The sequence below is a fragment of the Neofelis nebulosa genome, chromosome 12 (assembly GCF_028018385.1).
Source record: "Neofelis nebulosa isolate mNeoNeb1 chromosome 12, mNeoNeb1.pri, whole genome shotgun sequence".
NCBI classification, from domain to species: Eukaryota; Metazoa; Chordata; class Mammalia; order Carnivora; family Felidae; genus Neofelis; species Neofelis nebulosa.
Genome location: NC_080793.1, coordinates 4,590,055 through 4,612,851, shown reverse-complemented (window position 1 = coordinate 4,612,851; position 22,797 = coordinate 4,590,055). Strand labels below are relative to the sequence as shown.

The 22,797-nt window shown below is 51.0% G+C and overlaps 1 protein-coding gene across 2 annotated transcripts; it reads right to left on the bottom strand.

Moving 5' to 3' along the window:
* Positions 1 to 228: 228 nt before the first annotated feature.
* On the bottom strand, positions 229 to 21,595 carry TTF1 (transcription termination factor 1). 2 transcript variants are annotated; one of them, XM_058693724.1, is made up of 11 exons: positions 21,486 to 21,595; positions 17,729 to 18,723; positions 17,297 to 17,523; positions 15,504 to 15,689; positions 14,236 to 14,314; positions 12,034 to 12,164; positions 9,671 to 9,905; positions 7,426 to 7,515; positions 6,891 to 6,956; positions 3,087 to 3,172; positions 229 to 2,174 (listed from the first exon to the last, which is right to left on the bottom strand). In XM_058693724.1, exons 2-11 carry the CDS (start codon positions 18,703 to 18,705, stop codon positions 1,993 to 1,995), a joined length of 2,259 nt encoding a protein of 752 aa, XP_058549707.1. In that variant the 5' UTR covers positions 18,706 to 18,723; positions 21,486 to 21,595; the 3' UTR covers positions 229 to 1,992. The 2 variants fall into 2 exon arrangements, 1 of the variants encoding a protein (XP_058549707.1); XR_009251337.1 differs by lacking the exons at positions 229 to 2,174; positions 3,087 to 3,172 and having other exon boundaries at positions 9,678 to 9,905.
* Positions 21,596 to 22,797: the final 1,202 nt, after the last annotated feature.

The following is a 22,797-nucleotide window of genomic DNA, read 5'->3' as shown; positions in this document are numbered from 1 at the left end:
GAGCTCCCGGATTCCTTCCGGATTCCCGGATCTATCTGGGTCCAGCTCCCGGCACTTGCAAATCGAGAGTTCCAACCTGTAAACTCACCATCCCACCGCCCCGAGAGAACCTCTCCCAAAATCTGGGGCTTAATTTCTCCTATACGTTTTAATGCATCTACATATACACAATCCACCACCCCCTCCCGCTTTTTTTTTTTTTTTTTTACTTTTACAAAATTGAAAATATTTACTCTTCTGAAATACTTTGGTTCATTTTGTTTACCTCTTTTTATGTTAATCCACTCTATCGTGTTTGTTTTTAATTACCGGATACTATCCCATTCTAGGAATATACAGTAACAAATTCCCATTAAGGAACATTTACGTGTTTTTCCATTTCAAATCATAAAGGTGCCCTTCTTATGCACCAGTCCTTTTCATTCTAGAAGTGAACTGCCAGATCTTAGTTTGTGTACATTCTTAAGGCTCCGATGTCTTTTACCCGACCGTCGTCAGCATGGAGACGGTGTGCCTGCCAGGTAGGAGGGGAATAAAGGTAAAACGCTTGCCCAAAGGAAACAGTCATTTGTTTGCTGAGCATTTACGGAGTGTTCCTTACTTGCACCATAGTGGGACAGGTGCTGGGGATACAGTGGTGACCAGACTCCCAGACTTGTGTCTGTATTCTTCCTTCTCCAGGTAGGGTAGCTTTGGGCAAATGTCTGGCTTCACGGATGAATTAACCAACGGCACACGTCGTGATGCGAGAGTCATGACATTGGAGAGAATGCTCAGGAGACAGTGCAGTTCTGTCTTGGCATAGATGGCGACGTCGCTGCATGGGACGCTGTTCACCCTCATCTTATGTCCTCCCCAGTACGGGTGCGGCTAGAAGCCTGGAACCCCACTCCCCGGGCCAGCAGGGTTCTGCCGAGGGGCTGGAGGAGAAGGAGACGATGGAAGGCAGGAGCGAGGCAGCAGCTGCTGTGTTCCGAGGAGACACAGGGTCCCGCCAGGGCAGCAGCAGGAGACAACCCAGGCAGCACGGGGACAGGGCACGTTAGCAGGGCCGCAACCGCCTCCCCTCAGTCACCCGTTGCTCGGGAATCCAGCCTTCCCGTTTGCGTCTCCGATCCTGTTTAACAACCTTGTAACCTAAATCCCTAGGTTGAATCCTCCGTTCCAACTCTCTGGAATGGTTTTGCTCTCCTGGCGGACGGAATGGCCCAACACTCAAAACTATCCTTGAAACCCTGCAGGGTGTGAGCTGTGCCTCAGACCCACACAGCAGCCCTCCAAAAATCTCACAGAACCAGATTTTCCGGAAGCAGTGGAAGAGTCTGCCTGCCGGGTTTGGGGTTTTGGTTTTTTTCCAGTTGGACACCAGGCGAATTCAGTGGCTTTGAGAACGCAGCTTGTATGCAGAATACGTACCCTTGAGCACTTGACTCACTCAGGAAGAGGCCCGCCCACGAAGGCAGGGACGTGCGAAGTGAAGCCAGTCTGGGAGCCCAGCGGATCCACAACTCCCTGTTAACGCACACCTGATACTCACGCACACTGAGCACACAGAATAACAACTGGGAAGACAGAAGGCAAGCTGGCAGGCACGTTGACTAAAACTGGTAGCGTTCCCCTTTTGGCCGAGCGTGTACGTTGAAATCCTTACCACGAACTGTTCACGGGCCGTGACTCCACACCCTCTGCCGCGACGAGAGGGACCGTGGATACTGTGGTTTTATGAGAACTGTTTGCTGTGATTATGTCCAACGGCACGGAAGCATTAAATCGACTCTTACGCGTCTCTTTCCCTGCACGCTCAAACGCACTAGAGCGTGAGTATGCGAATCACCGTGGAATGCTCTGCCACGCAAGGTATCGTCATCCCCTTCCTGTGGCCATGGCTCCTTCTCTCTCTCCTAAACATCAGTCCTGGAGACAGGTTCTCCGCCCCACTGCAAAGAAATCCAACGACACCTGGAGGGGTGCCCAAGGCACAGTGTCCTCCCCTTAATTCTTCTCCTCCCCGTCTTCTCCCTCACTGGTGTCGTCACAATAAAAGATGTCTCGGAGTAGGAACACCTGCCTGGGCGCCGCGGGAGTCTGGATTTCAGCACCTTTTTTCTCCATCATCTTCTCTAACTTTTCCTTAAGCAGAGGCAGACTGGTCTCATAAAGGTAGTCTATGATCTCTAAAGGAAAGAAATGTAATTTTGAAATTACGCGTACAAAGCCTCCTTCCCAAGGTCAAAGGGCAGAGGGCAAGGACGCGGGTAGCGGGCTGCTGCTGTTACTATGGCGAGCGTGGTCCTGTTCTAACTGGCTTACTAAGGTTCCCCCAACCAGGTCCACCCTCAAAATCCTACGAGGTGGCCCGTTCCTCAAAGGAGGACACCAAGGCACGAAGACATTGCGAATCTTGGCCAAAGCCGCGGAGCTGGTAGGGGCCAACGAAGCCAGGACTCAAACCCGGGCTGCGATGTCTGCTGAATGCAACAAGTAGCTCATCTACGCCCCGTGGCAGAGCATCACCCCAACCAGTGGCTCCTGAACGCGGGTGCCGGGCAGACCACTGGAGGCTCTCCTGCGCGCTTGTTGGAGAAAACCCTAGCCTCCAGACCCAGCCCCGAGGTTAGGATTCGGTGTGTATGGGATGAGGCCCCGGTATGTACGTTTTCCACCAGTTCCCCACAGGACTCTGACCACCTGAGTCTGGGAATACCTAAACCGCCCACGAATGGCTGCAAAGAAGGAACCGGGCATCGTACGCTTTTTCTGAACTGTGGGTGAGCGTGCCACATGATGTGCGCACACAAGCATGCGTCACGTGTGCGTGTGAGCACATGACGGTGACCCAGAAGCACTCACGGTTCCCGAGTACTCACTAAGCACCAAGCACCCTGGTGACCACAATTCATCTATTATCTCATCCAGTACTTTTGAAGGTGCTGTCAGGTGGGGGTTAGGATTTGATAATCTTTATACCATTTTACAGCCGAAGAAGCCGAGGTTCCCAGAAGTCACGTGCCCGGGGTCACATTATCAGCACGTGCCATCACTTGCTGGCTTCTTAACAATTCGAATACAGTACTGGAAATACTGACCTGGAAAAGTCTTCTTCTGCCAAAAGGGAACACAGGTAGCTTTCAGCTTATAAAACTTAGTTTGAACGTAGGACGGCGGGACATCACTTTAGAAAGGCAAAGATAAAAAAAAGACAGCATCAGTTTAAAAACTGGTCACTTCACTGCTGCGTACAAAGCACACTGAGTCGGGAGAATCTGCAGGCGTTAAGTAACTTTCTTAATCCTGAACGCGAAACGATCGTGCCCATAAATGTGCGATAAAAACACGATACACGTGAGGTAGCTGTTGTTCACGCGGTTAAAAAGAACACGCACAAAAGGAAGAAAGTCAATAGCACGAGATGGATCCTGTTTAACTTACGAGAATTTAAATCACTAGTCAGGAACCAAGCGTAACACCAGCTAACGTAAGCGGATGCTGACCTTGTACTTGGCCCTGCCCTAAGATCTTCCCATCTAAGGACAAACCACTGGCACGACCACCCTATGAGCGGTCTTGTGCCTCATTCTGGAGGTGGGGAAGCTGAGGCACAGGGAAGCTGCCCAAGATCTTACAGCTAATAAGGGGGTAGAGCTGGGACTTCAACTGGGTGGTCTGACTCCAAACCCCACACTCTTAACCATTACACTGAGCATAAATACATATCTGTCACAATCCAAAAGTAGATGTCCCCTGCTTTTTATTTTGCAGAACTTAAAAACAAAAAAAAACGTAGACGCTTATGATGTTTTGGTGAGTCAAATGTATTTCAATTTACAGTAAGTCGGACAAAATCTTAATCGTTCTTTATTTCCTTATTTATTTTTTAGAGCGTGCATGCATACACGAGCAGGGGAGAGGAGCAGAGGGAGAGAGAATCTTTTTTATTTAAAAAAACTTTTAATGTTTATTCATTTTAGAGACAGAGAGAGAGAGAGAGCGAGCACGAGCAGGGAAGGGGCAGAGAGACGGAGACAGAATCTGAAGCAGGCTCCAGGCTCTGAGCTCTCAGCACAGAGCCTGATATGGGGCTCGAACTCACGAACCAGGAGATCATGACCTGAGTCAAAGTCTGACGCTTAACCGACTGAGCCACTCAGGTGCCCCAAGAGAATCTTGGGCAGGTTCCACGTCCAGTGCCCGCACATTCTCTTTCTCTCTCTCAAAATAAATTAAAAAAATAAATAAAGTGGAAATCACTAACTTTACTTTCCTGGACTTTTTCTTAGACAACAAAAGCATGACCTACTTGTTTCAGCCGGAAGCTAATCTAGTAGCTGAAATGATCGGTGTTGATAGGCACCGGGCTACACATGTCCACCATGCACGACCTCCTTGGTCCTCACTAGGGTCCTATCAAACCATTTTGTGGATGAGGAAACCGAGGCTCAGAACAAGTTAGGGAACGACATGTCCAAAGACGGCTAAAAACTGAGTACCAGGACTCAACGCCAGCTCAGTCTGACCGCGAAGTCCAAGTTCTAAGGCCCCCACGCCCGCCCTCCTCCTGCAGTGCCGGGCACCCAGCAGGATGTTCCGCACGCCCAACCCCAGGCTTAGGAGTCACAATAAAGGATCTGGATGTTTTCAAACGAAGTAGGCAGTACCCCTCGCTAGGCGGACACGCTTTCTTTACGTCCTGCCTCAATAATTCACGAGGAGGCTTTAAGACTCTGGAGAGACCGAACGTTTAGACTTCTTTTTCGCTCTTTTAATTAAAACTTAAAGAATGTACTATTTCAAACAGCTTTGGCTAGATGCCACAGTCTCTACTTTATGGCTTTGAGATTTATTAATCTTAAGCGGGACAACCCATTTTTCAAATATGTAATTTCACTTAAAACCACTAAATGCCCGTTTTAATCTAAGAAAATCGTGATGTGAGGGGATGGTGACATCACACGATACGCAAAAATTTATTGGCGAAGTCAAATTTTTCAAAAACCCGTCTGCTACTACAAAGGGAGGGCTTTGCGGTCATGAGCGCTTCTCAAGATGGTAGCTGGTGGGTGCCGGGCCAGGTCCCCTCTGGGAGACCCGACACCCTCACCTCTCAGGGACCCGTCACGTGGAGCAGTGAGTGGCCCACCCCGCAGGCGCGCTGGGAGGGAAGGGTTTGGAGCCATGAGCGTGTCTGTGACTCCTAACAGGGTCTGTCAGGACAAACTTCCCATTCTCCAGCTTAAAAAAACCAAACTGACTGCTCGTTGTCTATAATCCCAAGGTGCAAATAACCACCAGAACCAGCTTCAGCCCTTCCTCGTGGATCAAGGACAGCGTCACCCTTTTGACAGCCAGCCAAGTGGCAGCCCCGCCTCACCGTCCACCCTTCTAAAACTAAAGGCCACTCAACCCCTAACACCCCCACTTCTGAGAGACCGATTCCCAGACCCCCAGCTCTCAATGACCTGCTCTCATACAGGGACTGTGCTTTGCAGGCTGGCTCCCTTGCTCAGCAAGCAATAAATTCAGGTATCGGGAGTGGTGGCCTCTGTCTTCAGTAGCAAGAAGGGATTCACGATGTCTGGGTGATAGGTAACAAAAGCTCACAGCAGAGGCAGATGGAGGCAGCTTATGAACACAGGGAAGTCTGGGGGCGCCCGGGTGGCTCAGTCGGTTCGGCGTCCGACCTCGGCTCGGGTCATGATCTCACGGCTCGTGGGTTCGAGCCCTGCGTCGGGCTCTGGGCTGACGGCTCAGAGCCTGGAGCCTGCTTCGGATTCTGGGTCTCCCTCTCTCTCTCTCTCTGCCCCTCCCTGCCTCGTGTGCACTCTCTCTCTCTAAAATGAATACGAATATTAAAAAAAACAAAAATAAACATAGGAAAGTTCACCCTCACCCCGCAGGTGAAGGATGCAAATGAACACCCTACCGAAACTACTTAGGGAAGCTTAAAGAGGAACAGGACCTTTACATGGTCTCAAAATACCTCCCACGGCCCCTTTTTATCCCCAAGAGAAAAACCAGTACTTTTATACGGGGAGGGGGAAACCTGGCAAATGCCCCCAGAGCCAAAGCGTCAAGATGATGTGATGATAAAGACTCAGGGTCACCTACGGCGCGCTCCTGCCCCCAACACAAAGCCTCATCCCAAGGAGGCAGCAGAGAAACTCCCACCGCGAGGCATTCTACAAACAACCAGCCCGTCCTCGCCCCCATTTTTAATGCCCTCAAAGCCAAAGGCAGAAGAGCTTTGCTGATGGAAAGACACGAAGGAGACGCACGGTTAAATGCACCGTGTAAATCTGAACTGGATCCTAAATCGGGGGGAAATGCTATAAAGGACGTTCCCGGCACATTATTAGTGGGGGAAACTGAATGTGAACTGTGCTTTGGAGCACAGCACCGTATCGGCGTCGAATTTCCTGGGCGTGGTAAGTGCGCCATGATCACGTAATAATGTTCTCGTTTAGGGCACGGTGCCCACCACTAATCCTCAAGGGCTGAACGAAACTACTTTATTCCCTTGGAAGAGGGAGTGGGAACGGGAAAGGGAGGGCGGACGACAGAGCAAACGTGGAAAAACTGTTAAGAATCTATGATTTGGGGCAAAGGGCTTGTGGGATCTCTGCTCTAATCGTTTAACATGTTAGCTCCGTGAGGCTCTTAAGAGACTGCACACATTTCGTTCACCCTTCCCCGGGGTCTTCGGCGAGGGGTGGTGGGAAGGGGGAGGGCGCAGCTGGCCCACGGCACCCAGTCCCCGTGTGCACAGTACCATCAACACACGAATCCCACCTGCAGCGTGGATTTCAGCCCGGCGCTTCCAAAACTCATAGACGGTCACTAACTACGTCATCTCTTATCTTTTAATTAGCTTAACATTAACCAAACGGTCTTACCCTATGGTACTAGCAAGATCTTCCCAGTCTATTTCATTAGTATCTTCCACGTTTATTTCATACAACCTGGGAGAAAAAATAAATGGGAGAAAAAATAAACATTAAGTTTTCAAGCGCAAGTCAGCACAATGGGCATGTTCACGGACTCCCAAACGTGGCAAGCTCGGGGCGCCTGGGTGGCTCGGTCGGTTGAGCGTCCGACCTCGGCTCGGGTCATGATCTCACGGTTCACTGAGTTTGAGCCCCGCTTCGGGCTCTGTGCCGACACCTCAGAACCTGGAGCCTGCTTCGGATTCTGTGTCTCCCTCTCTCTCTGCCCCTCCCCTGCTCTGGCTCTGTCTCCCGCAGTCTCTCATAAATAAATAAACGTTAAAAAAAATTTAAACACACACACAAAAAAGTTCCTAAGGTCATACACACAGGCAGTGTGGGAAGACGGGTTTGAACCCTAGCAATCTCACTGCAGATTTCTGCTGCTGGACACCTACTCTCGGGTCAGAGAGAGTTACCACAGCATCACCTCCTCTGGCTGTACCTTTCGATCAGGTTGATTTTGGCCCGCAGGGCATTCACTCCGCGGTACACATCCCGACCATTCGTCATCCTCTTGGTTAGAATTTCTGTCCTGCATGCAAAGAAAAAAAATATAGTGCACCTCCCGGGCTAAAGTTTCCACCGCAATTTCCCGCACTTTCCTCCACGACGTCACCCTTACGGAGAACCACGCTGTGAGTTGTGTAGCTCATCGCTAAAGTTGGCCACCTTTGGGAATATGCTTATTATTCTTCTTTTCAACTGGGAAATGATAAAGAAAGTGGCAGAAAGTTGGTGGTTAGTGAAGCTGGATGAGGGATACGGTAGTTCTGAATTTCTGTGCGCTATGAAACTTCCATAAAATGAAGTTACAAACAGGAGAAGCACAGAGTATCGGCCCATCAGCAGGTGCTAAAGGAAACTGCTTACAAAACGGAGGGACGTAAGAAAGATTCAGTAAAGTCATAAATGATGTGGTGGCTCCCCTAAGGCCCAAAGCTAATGGCTGAAGGGAAGGGTGACCGGAGCTCCTAAAGAGCGGGGCAACCCGGGGCATCTGACTCTTGATTCTGGCTCAGGTCCTGATCTCACGGTTCGAGCCCTATGCTGACGATTCGGAGCCTGCCTGGGATTCTCTCTCTCTCTCTCAAAAATAAACATTTAAAAAAAAAACCAAAGAGAGCGGCAACCCAGCTAAAAATTATTTTTTAAGTACTCGTCTCAAAGAGTAAAATGTGTCACCATCTGACAGATCGCTAGCTGTTCCGTTCTGGATAAGGGGGATACACAATCCACAGGTGAGTGATGCTGTCGTTCTCACTGGCCAGCCGTGTTCCTTTGAAATGCAGCATCTGAGGTCCTGTCAACGCTACATGAAGGAAATCTACATTCTAGTTTCAAGTTTCCTGCTTTTCTCTTAAACAAGCAACCCTGCATGTTATCCTAATTCTTCTGATCCTGAAGCATGGCTGCTCTGTGGTATTTCCCTTTCTAAACACTGATCTATCGTCCTCCAACGGAGGCTTACGAAACACTCCTTTTTTAGTCTAAAATACAGGGGCAGTAAGGGCTCTGGTTCCTCCATAGTAAACGTTTTGTCCCCCAATCATCATCTGTTCTTTGGAGTTTATGCCCCTGAGTGCAGTCTTCTACGAAAATAGAGAACTCTAGGACAGAATTCTGAAGGACGGAACAACAAATGGCATAATCTAGGAATCTGCTCTTAGTAGAAAACATGCCTACTCCGAACTCACTCTTTTTTAAAAAAAATTTTTTTTCATGGTAATTTCCAAAAATTTTTTTAATGTTTTATTTATCTTTGAGACAGAGACAGAGCGTGAGCAGCGGAGGGACAGAGAGAGAGAGAGAGAGAGAGAGAGAGAGAGAGAGAATCGGAAGCAGGCTCCAGGCTCTGAGCCGTCAGCACAGGGTCCGATCCGAGGCGGGGCTCGAACTCACGAACTGCAAGATCATGACCTGAGCCGAAGTCGGACACTCAACCGAACGAGCCACCCAGGCGCCCCAGTCTGAACTCACTCTTACTTGACCTGACGATGACCGCACTCCCTTTGCGCGTGAGGTGTGTGGGCCGTGAGTTGCAGGCCCACCGCTCCGAGGAGTCCCGGAGCAGCTGGCCACCCAGCTCAGAGTCTCTCCAGGGCCCGGAAAAGCCACATCAGGCAAAGAAGGTGCAGCGAGGTCAGGACTGAAAATGCTATGTGACGAGCGTGTCTAAAGTGGCACGATGAACCCGGCTGCCTCGCTCTGGTGAGGCCAGAGGAGCCGCTGAGCTCGACGGGTTTGTGAAGAGGGCTAACTCCTGCCCATCACCGTGCTTGTGATTTCCCTCCCAAAGGGGAGGTTCGTATTTTTTTTCCCCTCATGCTGCAAGGAGAGGACTATTTGCTCTTCCTAAAGACTCAGCAGGAACAGAGTGAAGGAACCGCAAGCCAGTATTATTAAGAAGGCTCACGTTCCTTCGCGAGGAAGTCACGCAAGGGATCAAGGTTAGTCAAGTGCCAGCTCAGATCAGATACGGGTACCGAAGTGGCCGGAACGGACGACTGGTGACGATCGTTCTTGACACGTAAGGTTTTCCGCACGACGGTCGCGTGGACCTTCTTCGTGACTTCACCCATCGACCCGCTTTGCTGACGTGTGTGGTGTGTGTCTGTGAGAAAGCGGGACGGGACGGGGCGGGGGGCGGGGCATCTTGTTGAAGGTCACTGAAGAAGCCTTAAACTTACCACTTACTCTTACACTGCATCCAATTTCTGGTTTCTACTCTGGCTTCCACTTCCACCCAAGAGATGCCCTTGTACAGACTTTCCCTGACAAGAGACAGGCGGCCGTCGGGGTTCTCCCGCAGCTTGGAATCCATCCGCTGTAACTCGTGGGGAGACGCTTTCTTTAGAATCACTTCTTCCACAGCCTTGATTAGCTTCTGGGTTTCCGCCTTACTCCAAGCACCGTGGTTTCTCGCTACAGACACAAAAGGACGATCTTACGGTTTCTCGCCTGTCCTCACACACGCCAAAAACAAACCGATGACGGACACGTGCCACTACGCATCTGTCCACGCCCGCAGCACGTACGCCACCAAGGGTGAGCCCTAATATCAACTACGGACCCTGGGGGCTCACGATGTGCCAGTGAGGGTCCACGGGCTGTAACAATGGCACCGCTCGGGTGGGGGATGCGGATAATGGGCGAGGCCGTGCGTGTGTGGGGGCAGGGGACAGATGGAACGTCTGTGGACCTTCCGATTTTACTGTGAACCCAAAGCCACTCTAAAGCCTTAAAAAAAAAAAAGAAGACAAATCAGGACTTTTCAGAAGAGAGTGGGCAACATCTCAATTACACTAACATAACACCATAAGCACAGCTACGCGCAAATTACAGTGGAGCCACTACAGTGGCCAAAGATTCTTTATTGTTATCTTTTACTTTAGAGAAAGAGAGCTCACAAGCAGGGGAGAGGAGGAGGAGGAGGAGGGGGGAGAGGGAGAGGGGGAGGGGGGAGGGGGAGGGGGAGGGGGAGGGGAGGGGGAGGGGGAAGGGAGGGAGAGAGGGGGAGGGGGAGGGAGAGGGGGAGGGGGAGGGGGAGAGGGAGAGAGGGGGAGGGGAGGGGGGGGAGGGGGAGGGGGAGGGGAGGGGGAGGGGGAGGGGGGGGGAGAGGGGGAGGGGGAGGGGGGAGGGGGAGGGGAGGGGGGGAGGGGGAGGGGGAGGGGGGGGGAGGGGGAGGGGGAGGGGGAGGGGGAGGGGGAGAGGGACAGGGAGAGGGAGAAAGAGAATGAGAATCCCAAGCGGGGCTCGATCCCGCAACCTTGGGATCATGACCTGATCCGGTACCAGGTTGATGCTCAGTTGACTGAGCCACCCTGGCGCCTCCCAACGATTCTGTTTAAGAACCAATATCAGAACAGAACTGTCTTTTCTGAAAGCAATGTGTGTTTTCTTAACTTCAAAAAAGTTGTTTTTCTTGTTTCTGAGTAACCTCTCCCGTGTGACTCTGTGAGGTTCTCCAAACATTTAATGGGAACCAAGTAAGTGAATGCATGAAACTGAGCTCCAGTGATCACAATGATAAAGGCGTCTGAACCTGAAGCCTTCATCTGCGGAAGGCATCAAACCGTCCGTGGTCCATCTTCCTGGCCTAGATGGTCACAGTCAGGCTAAGGAAGAGGCCTCAAACCACCAGCCTACAAATATCTTTGGTTTGGCCCACAGAGTGACGTTACTTTTTCTCAACAATTTGGATATTTAAAAATCAAAACAGTTCAGGGGGGAAAAAAAAGGTATCTAGATTTCACGCACTCGCACCAAATCCAGAAGCATTGGCCACACTGAGTCTCTGCACGGCGCCACGGCTGGACGTGGTGGCACGAAAGACATGGCTCCCAGTCACCTGGGGGCCACAGATGCCAGCGCCCGTGCTCACCGTAATGGCATCCGAGGGCTGTCTCCTTAAAGCAACTGGGGATTTTGTAACGTAAAGACTATAACCAACAAAGTTTTTCTGACAGAGGAGAAAAAGAGACAGGAGGTTTGGGAAAAGTCCCTAACAGGCCGACTGAATCGCATCACTGCCCTCCCAGCAGTCTCCCCTGTCCTCTGCGGGAGGGGACCTCCTCCGCCCTGGCTCTCCTACCCGCCAGCCTCCCAGGGTCTCAGTCAGGCCGGCGGGTAGAGCTGAAAGCTACTGAACCCAGGCGTGGCAGAAACTGGTCACGTGAGGGGCGCCTGGGCGGCTCAGTCGGTTGAGCGTCCGACTTCGGCTCAGGTCATGATCTCGTGGCTCGTGGGTTCGAGCCCCGCGTCGGGCTCTGTGCTGACCGCTCAGAGCCTGGAGCCCGCTTTGGATTCTGTGTCTCGCTCTTTCTCTCTCAAGAATAAAAAACATTTGAAAAATTATAAAAAATCGGTCGTGTGAATAAAGGCTGCATGGTTTCACAATCGCGGGTGAGAAATGAAATGAGACAGCTGGGAGAACGGCTTCAGCAGTCAACCGTCACGGCCCCCCCACAAGACAGGCCTGCCAGGATGCCCGTGCTGGGGCCGCGGGGGCTCATCTGCTCGCGGGGTGGGGCAGCGCGGACGGTTCACTTACGGTTGCTGATCTGGGAGAACTTCAGGGCAACAGAGAGGCTACTTCGAGCCACCATCTCGCCAATCTTCTTCCAGTCGTTTCCATGCAGGGAGTGGTAGATCTTTAACTTCTCCATGTCTCCTTTGCTGTACCTGGGAGGAAGGGAAAACGTGCTACAGTTCTGATCAAGTGTGAGATTAAGAACTGTGTTGTTTTTAATTTTTAATATTTATTTTTGAGAGAGAGAGAGAGAAAGAGAGAGAGAGAGAGAGACAGAGCGAGTGTCAGCGGGGCAAGGGCAGAGAGGAAGACATAGAATCCAAAGCAGGTTCCAGGCTCGAGCTGGTAGCACAGAGCCTGATGCGGAGCTTGAACCCACGAACCGCGAGATCATGACCTGAGCCAAAGTACAACCCTTAACCGAATGAGCAACTCAGGTGCCCCTTTCTTTTTTTACTATTTATTTTTGAGAGACAGAGAGAGACAGAGAGAGAGAGAGAGAGAGAGAGAGAGAGAGAGAGAGAGAGAGATGGAGGGAGGGAGAGAGAGAGAGGGAAAGAGGGCGGGAGGGAGTGCTCAAGTATACCTGTGAACGGGGGAGGGGGGAGAAAGGGAGACCGAAGATTCGAAGCAGGCTCTGCGCTGAAAGCAAAGAGTCCAACGCGGGGCTCGGACTCACTAACCTTGAGATCACGAACTGAGCTGAAGTCCAACACTTAGCAGACTGAGCCACCCAGGCGCCCCCCCAAACTGTATTTTTGGGATTCTGTCTCTGCCTCTCCCCCATTCACGTGCACACGCGCGCCCTCTCTTTCTCAAAATAAATAAATAAACTTTAAGAAAAAAACCCAGCATTCTAAGGGCAAATTGTTACCACACACAAACCATGTGGTGCAAACGAATGAATGAACTTTCTTATTAGAATTAGAATTAGAATACAGACTTTGTGTTCTGCTAAAACTTTCATTCCCACGCTTATGTCACAGATAGAAAACTGTCACCTCAGCTGCCACCGTTCATTTACCCAAAGCTTTCTTTCACGTCCCGCTGCAAAGGTCCTCTTTAGTGAATTTCCTTCGAGTTCCGTCCACAGACGTCCAGCCCCGGGGCTTGGGGAAAAGGGGAGCGTGGGCTTTAGTCTGTGAGCAACCTTTTCCTCTGCTTCCGGTTTACTTCTTTTTGTCAGAATTTAAAAAAAAGAAACCAAGGGCGTATCGGGGTTTGGGGGTCGCATAACACGTAGGTCTCGCTTTCAAATCGTGCAGCCCCCTGGAACCCAAACGACCCTGCCACGTTTACCAAACGTGCTTCCCAGAGTGAGGTCAAGTCCACGAGGTTGTTGTCTGGGCCCGCAGAGCGAGGGGCCCGACGCTTTCCTGTCTCTCCCTCTGTCCTGGAGCAGAGCGCTTACCCACAGCCGACACCCGATCCACGTTGGTTTTATCGGGAACGTTGGGAACAAAACGTAGTTGGGTGTTTCATTTACTTGGGGAGGGAGGGAGGAGACCGTGACCACCAAGCAGTGTCGCTGCCGAACTGCTCGCACTGGACCTCTGGCTGGCGTTCACCCTGCCTTCACACACTCACTGGAAACCCCCAAAAGCGGGCTGAGCACTGGAGGGAACGTCGCATCGAGAAGGAACATTTGGGTACACAGGGAGCTTACACATGAGCAGAGAGCAAAGAAAACCTCGTGAGTAACATTAAGGGGGGCGCGGCACGCCGAGTGCTAGAGGAAGTACAAAGGAAAAGCCAGGGATCTAGAAAGGGGAAGACTGGCGCGCCTGGGTGGCTCAGTCAGTTAAGCGTCCGGCTTCGGCTCAGGTCATGATCTCGCGGTTCGTGGGTTCGAGCCCCGCATTGGGCTCTGCGCTGAGAGCTCAGAGCCTGGAGCCTGCTTCAGATTCTGTGTCTCCCTCTCTCTCTCTGCCCCTCCCCCGCTCATGCTCTGTCTCTCTCTCTCTCTCTCTCTCTCAAAAAATACGTAAAAAATAAATAGAAAGGGGAAGATCACAAACTTTGACTAAAGAGGCAGGAACTGAAATGGGTTTTGAAGACATTCACCTGACCACAGATATGCAGGCCCGTTTCACACACAAAGGTCCTCACGATTTCGTTTTTTTTTTTTTTTTTTACCACCTCTAATCTGTTGTGGACGTTCTGATTTATACGATCAGCAAGCACCAGAGAAATGCTGTGTCTCAAGCTGCTAAGGCTTCTTACCTGCCCTTGTAATTGTTGACATCAAACATCTTCTTTGCTCGATAGTAAACGAGTTTCCAGGGCCGGGCAATGCCCTTCCCTAAAGTCGGAAGAAAGGCAAGTGGTCAGTGGGGCACACAGGGCCTGGCCTGAAACGGAGTCACAGTTGTAAAAGGAAGCCGGCACAGGCCCCTCCCCCCCCCCACGACCCCGGACCCCACGTCGAGGCCGGGACTTCACACATCCTGCAGAGAGCTGGCTCGAGGAGCAGACACCCGCGGTCACCAGTCTCCTTGCAGAGCTCTGCAAACGACGGGCTTAGGATGTCGAGGCTCCAGCTTCCAGTCTACCTACCACGTTCAGGGGAAAAGTTCTTTATAAACCAAAGTAATGTTAACAAAATTTGAATTAAGGGGAAAGAATGCTAACGTGGAGGACGTGTGCCAACAGTTTTCCCTAAGATGAACAAGAGGGCTTCTTGAACGAGCAGGCTTTACTCATTTCCTCACTCTAAGGACCAAACAGCCCCCCGACAGGGGCTCACTACTCTGGTTGCCCCTGCACATTCCGGAGAACACCTAAGAAATCATCCTCTTTCAATTCATGGATTTTGCGGGGGAGGGGGAGCACCTGAGTGGCTCAGTCGGTTGAGCACCCGACCTTGGCTCAGGTCACGATCTCACGGTCCGTGAGTTTGAGCCCCGGGTCGGGCTCCATGCTGACAGCTCGGGGTCTGGAGCCCGCTTTGGATTCTGTGCCTCCCTCTCCCTCTGCCCCTCCCCGGCTCATGCTCTGTCTCTCTCAAAAATAAATAGGCATTAATAATAAGAAATAAAGACATTTATTAATGAATTCATAGATCTCCTTTCTGTCCAATCCCATGCTGCTTCATGGCTTGGTCTCAGTTTCCAAGTACACCCGCTGGAAGAGGGTTCCAGCGACAAAGCACACGTTAAGGCTGTACTCGGGAAACTCGGGAGATCCGGGTGTGCTGTGTGCAGCATACAAAAGATAGCATGTATTAGAGCAGGGGAGCAGAAACCAGAACCACACTTCTTGCCCAGCAGGAAAGCTCCAAGTTGACTGTGTTATTTTCTACAAGATTCGGAAAAGCACTACGCTTGGGAGACATGAACGCATTCCAAACCCCCAAGAGTCCAGGCCAGCGATGCGAATACAGAAATACCGATCGGCCGATCGGCCGGGCGCCGTGCGAACACCTACCGTGCCTCACCCGGCTAAGGCTGGAAGGCTGGCGACGGTCAAAAAGAAAACAGCTGTAGGCTTACCGATGTGCAGTCTAAAGGAGTATTTTCTTTTCAAGTCGGTGATCACAGATTTCTCCTCTGGGTATCTGTCTGTATACAGCAGCTTGTCCGCATTGTCAATTCCGGTCAGGGACAGAAATTCTTGCACGTTTTTCTCTAACTGCTTATTTTCCTTTACAGAAAACTTGCCAAATCTAATAGCGACACCTAGGATTGGGGTGGGGAGAAAAAGTAGGCATTGTCAGTAACAAAGAAAAAAGCAAACCCACCACTCAGTCTTCGGCAGTTACAACAGCGCCCAGTCAGCTACCCCCTGCTGAGAAGCAGCCCTAGGTGTGCCCTTGACATTAGCTCCCCCCTCCCCCACTGTGACGCTCAGCTTGCCTTCCATTTTAGTCATTCTTCTCCCAAAGTCTGCCCCGTCATCCCCTTCTAGAGTGACCTTCCCCAATTCATCAATCTCTTTGGAAAATAGTCATTTTTTTTTTATTAACAAGGAATATATTTTCATTAAAAGTTCAAGTAGTATGGAAATAAACATTTCAAAGAAGTCCCCCCTCGGGGCGCCTGGGAAGCTCAGTCATTAAGCGTCAGACTTCGGCTCAGGTCATGGCTCAAGTCATGATCTCATGATTGGTGGATTTAAGCCCAACACGCTGGTGTCAGCCTGTCAGGACAGAGCCTGGAGCCTGCTTCAGATTCTGTGTCTCACTCTCTCTCTTCCTGCCCCTCCCTGACTCACGCTTTGTCTCTCTCTACCTCTCAAAAATGAATAAAAGTTAAAAACAATTTTTTTAAGGGACGCCTGGGTGGCTCAGTTGGTGAAGCATACAACTTCGGCTCAGGTCATGATCTCACAGTTCGTGGGTTTGAGTCCCGCATCAGGCTCTGTGCTGATGGCTCAGAGCCTGGAGCCTGCTTCCGATTCTGTGTCTCCTTCCTCTCTGCCCCTTCCCCACTCACACTCTCTCTGTGCCTCTCAAAAATGAATAAATGTTAAAAAAATGTTGACATTAAAAAAAAAAAACACAAAAATTTTTAAGAAGTCCCCTCTTAATCTCTTCTGCCACACACACATCCCGGCCAAAGGCAAGTACGGTGAAATTGGCCGATACAAATATTCACATATATTCTCTATGCAAATATATGGGGGATGGGGGGAGTAATAAGATCATTTAACTGCACATTCTATTCTTCTTTGTAACTCAAAGCAACCAAGTTTCATTATGTACTGATGGGTCTTATGTATGGCATGGTTTTTCCCTTCTTAAACTTATTTCAAGAGTATCTTTTAAAAAATACATACACCTAAAAATTTTGACATAAGACATACAAAAAGAATGGGAGCATTCCACAGATGCTGCTCTAAACACATTTTCCTTCCTTGGTCTGTTTTTTTAAAACGAACCTCTTCAACATGATTAACGGGGCTAAGGCTCTGCTTTTACTGTTCCCGGGGACCAGTGTACTGGGTCCCTCACAGCCCAGTGAATACCGCTCGTTCGGAGCACACAGCCTCAGCTTTGCGGTTTGCTCCTCAAGTCGGTAACTTTTCTGGGAGGTTCTTGCAACACAGTGAGTGAGATCAGGAAGGAGACGGGTCTCCCCTACCAGAAGTTGGGCGGAGGAGACCCAGACCCCTTCGTTTGGCTGATCTCGTGGCTCGGACAACAATTCCGGCAGGAGGTGAGGCAGGAAGCGGCCAGAAGGTGCTCCCGGTGAATCTAGACAACTTGCATCGTTCACCAAACGGCGTCAGGGGCTCCTCACGCAGACAGGAAAGCCCAGCAGCTATTCAAGTCCCACCAGCTCACCCTGTGCCTTGAATTCCTTAAACCGCCCTAAGTCATCCCGGTACATCCTCTTGATGGTGGTGGCGGCCCTTTCCTTGATGTCGGGGATGAACTCCTGGAGCTGCTTCACGGCCGAGTCCAAATCCACATCCGAGTCGCCCAAATCTCTCGACTCTTCGGATAAGTATCTCGTTTCGGAACCTGTGGCCACTTCCAGACGGCCTTCTTCTTCGTTTGTAGGTTCCAACCTACGGACAAGATCGGACGGACTCACGTGAACGCGTCGCTTGCCCCGGTGGCTTTCAAGTGCTTAAAGTGACCCTCACTTCAGACCAGGACAGTGTGAAAGCAAGGAGGGATGTCGGAGCCTGCCACGAACATGCTAGATAAAGAGGTCACAGGCAGAACTCACACAGAAGACACACATCGAAAGACACAACATTCCCCCGTTACCTCTGCACCTCTTCCATACAGGCCTGGGTTTTCTCCTCCTGTGGCCTGGGCTCCTCCCTTTCTTCAATCAAGGTGCCATTTCCCTCCAGTGAATCAAAGTGCGCGTCCTCCAAGCGGGCAGCGAGCGCTGAAAACTCCCCACCAGGCGCTACGGGGCTTTCAGCAGAAGAGCTTCGCTTCCGTTTCTTAGCCTTTTTCTTTACACCGCTGACCCCTCGACATCCTTTGGAGTGTGCGTTCTCCAGACCCTCAGGCCCGGGCACTGCCTCAAATTCGCGGTTGTGTGAAATTTTTCTCTTTTTTTTCTTAGACTTTTTTTCACCTGCGGGTATTGGCAGCTGGGCAATTTCGCCCTCTGGGCCCACGGAAAGGGGGGCTTCTGGCTGGTGTGGTTCCACCTCGGGCAGGGGCAGGCTCGCACGCGGGCTGTCCTGCACAGCATCGCCCCATGCCGCTTTCTTCCGATGTTTTTTACTCTTTTTCTCCCTGACTTTATGATGCGGTTCTTCGGACTCATTTTCACGTGACTTCGGAACAGACTGCGGTTCGTCTGCGTCAGGCTCTCGTGTTGGCTTTTGTTCCTTGCTCGAGTCCACGTACACGACATCGACATCGCTCCTAAAATTCTTCGGCGTGTCCTTGATATTTTCTTTATCCACCAGGACGTACACCACGCCTGTTTCCTCATCTACCCCCAAAGCCTTCTGTCTTCTCTTTTTATTCTTTTTGGGTATAGAAGTGGTCTTTTCAGTCTCCTCGTAAATTTCTGATTTTTGCAAAGGGGAAGAATGAAAATGCTGGAAATCCTTTCTCTTTTTTTTACTCTTGGTTATGTGACGCTGTTCGCTTGTCAGAGGAGCGTCTCTGAAACTTTCATGGGAACTCCTTAGGTGTCCTTCCTTACATACAGAGTATTTTTTCTTTTTCTTGTCAAATACTGGGGTGTGAATTTCCAATCTGCTCGGTCCTCCTTCCATTCTGTTCCTGTAGGGAAACTTGACAACAATGGTTTATTTTTGCAAAGCATTTTAAACATTGGCCTCAGGAGGAAAAAAAAAAAAAATCACAGAAAAATGAAATTATACGACAAATGACAAGACTGGAATCATGGCTGTCAATTTTAAATTATTCTAAATGCACAGGGGGCTCACTGTAATTTACGGTCTGGTCCCACTGCCCTTAGGATACGGTAAAGAACAGTTAACAGAGAACAAAGTGCCCAGCATGATCAGGCCCTTGTCCCCTCCCCGCCCCCATCTTTTACCTCTCTTTTCTAACTCCATGCTCCAGCCACACATGTCTTTTTTGGGTTCCCCGAACATGCCATAATCCTTTCCTTAGCTCACGGTCTTATAACATACCATATCCTCTTTCTGGAATGCCCTCTGCTGCCTTCCTACCCTCCCTGCCTCCTGCCTCCTTTCATCCTTCAGAGCTTGGTTTGAATATCACTTCTTCAAAAAAGCTTTCCTTGGTTAAGAAGAGACATACGTGACGATACTTTGCCTCTTAAGTTTAAAATCCGCAAATCAATTGTATGTGTCTTTTCTGCATGGATACGTAGTAGTAACTGGCAAATTCTGATTGGCAAATTCAGAGATCAGGGACAAGAACCGAGCCAGTTTCTCTTGTGTCTGTCATCTTTTATTTCTTTTTTTTTCAACGTTTTTTTTTTATTTTTTTATTTTTGGGACAGAGAGAGACAGAGCATGAACGGGGGAGGGGCAGAGAGAGAGGGAGACACAGAATTGGAAACAGGCTCCAGGCTCCGAGCCATCAGCCCAGAGCCTGACGCGGGGCTCGAACTCACGGACCGCGAGATCGTGACCTGGCTGAAGTCGGACGCCCAACCGACTGCGCCACCCAGGCGCCCCTGTCATCTTTTATTTCTTAATGGGGGTAATGACGACGGGGGTGTTTGTTGTATTTTTATTTACTTATTTGAATGCTGCTTGCTTTTTCACTTAAAAAGCAAGAAGGAGAACAAAGGTACAGATTGCTTTCATTTGTGTTCAAAAACAAGCAACTGAAGGATGTACATGTGTAAGTACTTACAAAGGAGGAGGAAGAGGAGAAAAAGACAGCGCTCCCTGACCCCCGTGGGCTTGGTCCATTCCAAACATACTTTCATAGCAAACCATACGTCTCCTTGGTAGCACTTAGCCCAAATGTAGTTTAAAGACTAAACGATTATTTCACTAATCATTTAATGTTAGTCTCCTCTGCTAAAAATGTAAAAAAAAAAAAAAAAAAGTTTCCACGCATCTTTGGGTGACATCAGGGAGAACGGTCTTAATGAAAGCTCTTAAGTGCCTCTGTTGAAGGGGAGGTCCTGGGGCTGGGGAATCTGGCTTATGGGTATAAACCGATGTGTTCTTTCATACTCTTTGTCCGGCCACACAATTCTCAAAGTGTCCTCACCGCCCATGAGAAGTTAGGGACCCTACCCCTCTCCTGTATCTTCAGCCTCTCCCTCTGCAGTGGGTCCCTTCTGGCAACACTCCAACAATCTTTAGCCTCTCCTAACTTACAACAAAACAAAACAAACCCACGAAAACCAACCATCTTCTGACCTTGAAGCCCCACCCAGCTGTTCTCCTCTCTCCTCTTCACAGCACAACTTCAGACAGAAAATGCTCTCTCCATTTCCTCACCTTGTATCCACTTCCAAAACCACTCCTTCTAGCTGTTCCCCACCCCACCCCACCCCCGACTCCTGCCCTGAGACTGCTCCAGGAAGAGCGCCGAGGACCTCCAACCCACTACATTCAATACACGCTTTCCTGGCCCATCTTTCAGGACTTCGCGAGAACGGTGAACAGGTGAGCAGATAATTCCTTTAAATATTCTTTTTCCTTCCTCTCTCCCAACCTCCTTCACTTTCTTTCTTTGAAACACCTCCTAAGCATCTCTCTCTGGTCTCTGGAACTCAGCACAACATACTAACTGCATACTTACTCCCCACCAAGACTTTTTCGGTTGCCCTGTTATTCTTAAGACCAAGTCCCAAATCCTTACACACCGACCAGGCCCTTCATGATCTAGTCTGGTCCATGTCTAACTCTCCACCTATCATTTCACCCTGGGTTTCAGACAGCCTGCTCCTTTGGGTTCCTGGAATACACACGTTCTTTTTCATTCTCCAGGACTTTCCAAAAGCAACTTCTGCCGGTGATGCTCCTTCTTCCGAGGGACCTTTCTCCGCGTTAACTGGGCCACGTCCGAAAGTCACCTCCTCAAGAAGGCCTCTCTAACAGCTAGACTGGGTCCCGTCTCCCGCTTTGCAGTTGCCCTCCTGTACTTCGCGCCGCGGCGACACGCTCGGCCTCCCAAGGGCTGGGGTCTCGTCCGTCGGGCTCCCAAAGGTTCCACCGTGCCCGACAAGCAACCGGGCAAGCAACTACGCCCACCGATTCGGAACACACCGCTTCCCGCCCCGCCGGGACGTGCCCAAGCCTGGTCTCGGGCTCTCTCGTTCTTGCGGGGTGCGACAGACCCCCTGCTCTCCCTGCTCTGCGGCGGGCTCTCCGGGGCTGAGGAGGGAGGCCCCGGCCCCGTGTCCGACTCCCGATCCTCTCCCGCCCGGGACCCGGGCCTCCGCTCCCGGGGGCCGGCCTGGGGCGGCCGCAGCGCAAACCGCCCCCGGAGACCTCAGCCAAAAGCGGCCTCAGCGAGGCGAAGGCACCACCACCCGCCGCTCGACCTCGACAGGCGCATCGAAAGAACCCGGAACGACCAAGAAGCGCCCTCAACCTACCTCCCACGGCGCCGCCACCTTTCCCCCGATCCGGAAGCGCCGTTCTTGCGGAAGCGGAAGTGGTCGTGCGTCGCTTCCGGCCCCGCCTCGGCGTCGCGCTGCCGTGGCAACACGCCCGCCGCAGGGACTTGGCGCAGGCGTAGTTGACCGCGGGTTTCGTTCCTCGGGTCGGAGGGGGTGGAGTGGGGGTGGGGTAAAGCGCGACCTGAAACCCCAGGGAGGGGACAGAAGGCCCGGACTAGCTTCCCAGCTCGCGCGTGCGTTCCACTTAGTCAAGTTTGCGCCGAGCTCGGTTCTAGTCCCGGAGTGGACAAGGTGGTGAGACCCCAAGTCTGGGGAAGACATGAGAAACAGATCAGCCAAGATAGTTTCAGATTATTCTGCAGGAGAGAAAACAGGGTACTGTGCTGGAGAGTGACGGGGGTGGGGGTGGGGGGTGGCAGTGAGTGCTACTTTAGAGGGAAGGGAAGGAAAGCTCTTTGCGGAGGAACATTTGAGTTGAGCTGTAGACTAAAAAGGCGAGCACATCTCTAGATGGAAGATGGTCCCAGGCTGGAAGCAAGGACAAAGACCCTGCACCTGATCGCTGGAGGAACTGGAAGACGGCCAGGGCGGCTGGAGCGGAGTGAATACAGGGGAGAGTGGTGGAAGTCCAGGTCAGAGGTGGGCAGAGGCTGCTGGGTTAAGTTCAGATGAAGCTAGAAGCAGCCTTGCAGATGCAGTCCAATCCTCCCGTTTCAACTGCGTCCTGAAGAAACTTGGCCTATGATTCAAAGTAAAGCTTTTGAGTCCGGGCCAGTATATATAGCACTCACACTTTTATAGGCTTTTTGAACAGTAAACATAACCATATTGGCAACTAGTTTTTCACTGAATCCGATAACAACACTGTGTGGGGATTGTAGGATTATCTTTATTGGGTGTTATCAGCCTCCCCCTCTGGATGAGAAAATTAGGGCTTAGTGTAACTTGTCCAAAGGGACGTATGTGGCCCAAGCAGGTTTCAAACCTGTGTTCTCTCCACTACTCCGCTATCCTGCCCCTCCCTGCACCTACCACGTGACTTCCTGGGGCTTGAGCTGCCCAGCAGTTTTGATTGAAAGCGCACAACCTGTATTTCCGTGAAAGTCTGGAAGCGAAGCAGGCTGGAGAAATCATGAGTACACATCACATCACATCACACACCACACACACGCTACCACCACCCACTGGCTGCCCCAGGCCTTGGGTGAGCAGCTGAAAATCTGCCTGGTCTGCTCTGGAAATACAGTGTTGGTGTTACCCACTGTTGGTGTGTAAGGCCTTGAAGAGC

What these genes read in the sequence shown, in the direction of transcription:
- TTF1 (XM_058693724.1), bottom strand. Translation starts at nt 18,705, where the DNA reads ATGGAAGGAGGACCGAGCAGATTGGAAATTCACACCCCAGTATTTGAC. An exon ending in CTCCTTTAGACTGCACATCG is followed by an intron (nt 14,315 to 15,503) that starts GTAAGCCTACAG and finishes TTCCGACTTTAG; the next exon opens with GGAAGGGCATTGCCCGGCCC. An exon ending in GATCTTGCTAGTACCATAGG is followed by an intron (nt 3,173 to 6,890) that starts GTAAGACCGTTT and finishes GCCTTTCTAAAG; the next exon opens with TGATGTCCCGCCGTCCTACG.